Here is a 4,024-nt window from a genome sequence, read left to right on the forward strand (position 1 = left end):
AACTATTCTATGATTCTATGATTCTAGGAAGTACAAAGGAAAATAAGCATAGTCAGGCAATGCTAATTAAAAAGAAAAATTGAACAAACTTTTTACTCCACAGATTAAACTACAAAGGAAGATCAGACTGCATCAGGAACAAAATATATATAACAGTTAAGTCAGAAGTTAGATGTAGTTTATCTAGCAGCAGCATGATACAGGAGATTGTCACAATGCTTTTTTATACTAGTTAATAAACTAAAAAAAAACCAACCCATGTCTAGAGCAGCATTTCTTTGGCATTTGTACCTTCATGCTGAGACTGCAGCCTAGAGGTGCTCTAAGTCTCTCCATTATTTACAACTTTTACCATGTGAAGGCTAGGCAAGATTTATCTCTACCAATCTGCTACTTGCCTACCTAAAGCTGCAAGAATCTAAATCCCCAATTTCCTTTCAATTAAGTTTATAAAAAATGTATTACATATTTCTTTCTATTATGTTACTTTATTCATATGACATGTTTCACTTTTTTTCAGTAAAGTTATTTTGAAATTGGTTATTTGGAAGACTTGTGTTTGTTTTCATTTTCCTGGAATTGATTCTTCAAATTCCTTTAGGTGCCAGTTCATGCCTGGAAGACCATCAAAGTCCTGTTTGCTGAAGCAACAGAGGGATAAACCTCTGAAGGGACAGACAAAGCACGAGTATGTAGCAAGTGGGTGTATGGCAGCAAACAGTTGTCTGCCTCATCTTCAGCCCAATGTACTCAAGAAGGAAAGACAGCTACTTATCAGGATTTTTCTTTAACATAAAAAAATTCCCAGCTGATGTTAAACTCTGTCTGCAACATGAAAACCACCATGAGCATGACTGGCAAAAGCTGTCAACACAGCAGAGCGTACTGCTTCCCTCCTGTGCCAAAAACAGCAGAGCTGACCCCAAGGCCCTTGGCAGTTTATTTAATTCTGAGAATAAGTTTATGGGTGACCGACCATCCAGCTGCATACAATTCCTGACAGATACTATTTTCAGCAAACACTATATATGTTTTTTGGTTACTGAGCATTTCATTCTTCTTAGTACAAAGGCTCCAAGTGTAGCAGAGGGTAAAGAGCTGATCAAAGCAACCTGCAGCTGGGGGGTGATGACATATTGTAGTCTTGTTTGCTTTACAATCATCTTAGTACAGCACAGATCCCACAGCAGAGACTTAATTCCCTGGGAGCATGACATGTAGTGTGGTTGAGACTTAGCACAGTTTGGACATAGAGTAAGTTAGTAACTGAGAATGCAACCAAATGCTCGGTGCTGAGAGAGGGTCCGTGCTCTCATCCTACAGTTCCAGCAGATGGGTAATATGGAAAGCTGTTCCCAAAGGATTTGAGGAAACGGAACATTTCTAGTCTTTTTCAGATGCCACCACTAGGTTTCAGCACAGATGCAGTACCATGCTAAATCAATCTAACATGAACACATCATCTCCACATTAGGAGAATTACTGTAAATGATGTCTTCTTCTAGAACTTATTTGCATAACTCCATAAAAATAGTCAATAGTTCAAAAAAGCACTATCAGAAACTTTATGTACAATTGATTTCATGTCGTACCACTGCCAAAGACATATTACTTTGAACATAAAAAAAAACCCCTAATACTACACTGCCCAAATACAGACTTCAAATGAGGGGTGACAATTTTTTCCAAAACGAGAGCTGCAGGCACTAGATATAAAACTGCAGCTTTCTCTGTAAAACTTTAATCTCTTCAATACAAAATACAAGACACATTCTTAAAATCAATTTTTTATTTTGATAAAATCCTTATAAATATCAAAGCACTGGATCAACTCCACTGTTTTCAAAATGTAAAAAACATGTAAAACTTGTGTTTCTGATATGAAGCAGTAGCCTTATCGCTTTCTTTCCTAAGGCAAACAAACTTTATAACCTTCGTGCATTTGTAAACATTCTATTCATGTTCTGCAGCTACTCACATGATAGGGAAACATATCAGATTCAACACTAAGTTGAAAAAAGGGTGTGAAAACATGCAACATGCTCCCGCACTCTCCATGCACATTTTCCAGATGTCCTCGTTCATAAAGAACCAACATGAGGTCTTTTCAGCTGCATTCTTCTCCCTATGCCAGAGAACAAAAAGTATCTGCTGGTTTTCCCTCTTTGGTTAATCTTTGTACCTGCTGCCACTGCCAAACGCCTTTTATTTCTCCCATGGTCTATTTGTGTTCTTTCTTCAGAAAACATTCAGCAGGCGTTGGGAGGCCTTGCAGCAATAGTGGCTACGTTCTGGGGAGGGGAAAACAAGAAAAATCCACCTATCTTAAACTAAGCTAAAATATCTATGTCTCTATGTCTAATTTACTCAGTTATAAGAAGGTATATAAAGTCAATCCTGATTGTGATTTCCCTCATGTTTATCCATCTAAGATCAAAAGACCTGTTGAGGTAAAAGGCACAGCATATAAAACCTATAAAAACCCAAGCTCATGCAGAGCAGTCACAGAAGATGAGCTGGTCACAAGTTACTGCAGAGATTGGTGGTAGTTGCTGCCCATGAAACCTTTAGCTGCCTCTTTTAGGTATCAGTGGTTTTCAGTATTTAGTTCTCACAGTCTGAAGGTAAACCTAATCCTATACTAAGCTATATCCTATGGCAAATTCATTAAAAATAATAAAAATCAATTATTTGGCACAAAACAAACAATTATATTCAGATAGCAAAAGCTCCCAAGAGAAACACAGGCTCAAGTAAATTCATTCAAGACAGACATTTCAACAATTGCTGCTGAGGGCTGATCTTTTATTAGATATTGACTTGATTCTGATTTCTTTGGCTTGGTCTAACTGCTATCTTTGGTCTTGGAATGTAAGTGCAACCCACCCAAGTTCAGCTATAATAGCAGAACATTAGCCAGTACCCAGGATACATTACATAACTGAGTAGTGCTGTGTTCCACTGCAAGACATGAGGTATGCAGCATGTGTTTCACACTGCAGCGTGCAATGTGTCTAGCAGGAAACAGTCTGGAGCAACAGCTACCTCTACCTCCTGTTTTTAAGTGGTAGGAGCCTGATGCTACATGGATATAGTGTTACAGTCCCTTATTGTTCACCAAATGCAACAGACTGGATTTAGGAACAAACAATTCCCTCTATGCCCTTCCACCTTGAAGTTTTCAGGTTTTGGGTCAATTTCATCACTACACATGGTGGAATTCAGGAATACCTAATCCACCCAACATGATCCTGGAATATACAAAATCCTTACTATTTGCTTAAAAAAAAAATCAAAAATCAGGACATCAATACTGCAATGAAGCAGTCAGAATAATAGAATCATATGTATATATATCTGTTTTACTTAAATGCTGTAAGTCATTACTGCTTTTTGTAGGAAGGTTAGCATGGTATTGCAGAAGTCAGCAATGATATTATATCAGCTTTGAAATATCTTTTTCTTGAGAATTACAGTGTGAAGTCTTATTTATAAGCTAAATGTTATGTTAGAGACCAGAATAACAACAACACCCTTTGCTGCCATTAATATCAGAGATCCTGTTCAGTAATTTGGTGACAAATTCTGGACAACTCCTTCACCACGTCTGAACCTCACTACTAGCACTGCCCTCTGTGCATGCTAATGCCTCGATACTCCCAAACCAATGCACTCAAACACAGTCAGACCTGTTAACACTGATGAACCTGCAACAACTCAGGACATACTTGTCTGTTAGAAATGATTGCATGGTAACCAGTAACAAAACAACACCTATTTGTTAAAACAACTCACAAAAAAAAAAAAATCACAAGGAATATTAGCTATGTAAATTAATTCAGCCTTTGGTTTCAGAGGGAGACTACTCTGCCTTTACTCCTTTAATTCCTTCTGACTTCTCGTCCCTTTAAAGGCTGGGGAGGGCGGTAGTTTCTCAGCAAGCAACAGGCTACTTCATCCTCAGCTGTGCTCAGGAGGCTGCGGAACTTGGCTAGCTGCAATCAAAAGAGACATAAGGTTCAGC

General features: G+C 38.1%; 1 protein-coding gene across 1 annotated transcript in view; it reads right to left on the reverse strand.

Moving 5' to 3' along the window:
* Positions 1 to 3,786: 3,786 nt before the first annotated feature.
* Positions 3,787 to 4,024, reverse strand: part of LOC104413042 (carbonic anhydrase 13-like) — a 12,822-nt gene continuing 12,584 nt past the window's right edge. The window contains exon 7 of the mRNA XM_010023932.1: positions 3,787 to 3,995. Coding sequence (XP_010022234.1) covers positions 3,882 to 3,995 — 114 coding nt within the window. The 3' untranslated portion in view covers positions 3,787 to 3,881. The remainder of the gene's footprint in view (positions 3,996 to 4,024) is intronic.

Source organism: Nestor notabilis, unplaced genomic scaffold (genome assembly GCF_000696875.1).
Source record: "Nestor notabilis isolate BGI_N333 unplaced genomic scaffold, ASM69687v1 scaffold6541, whole genome shotgun sequence".
In the NCBI taxonomy this organism is placed as follows: Eukaryota; Metazoa; Chordata; class Aves; order Psittaciformes; family Psittacidae; genus Nestor; species Nestor notabilis.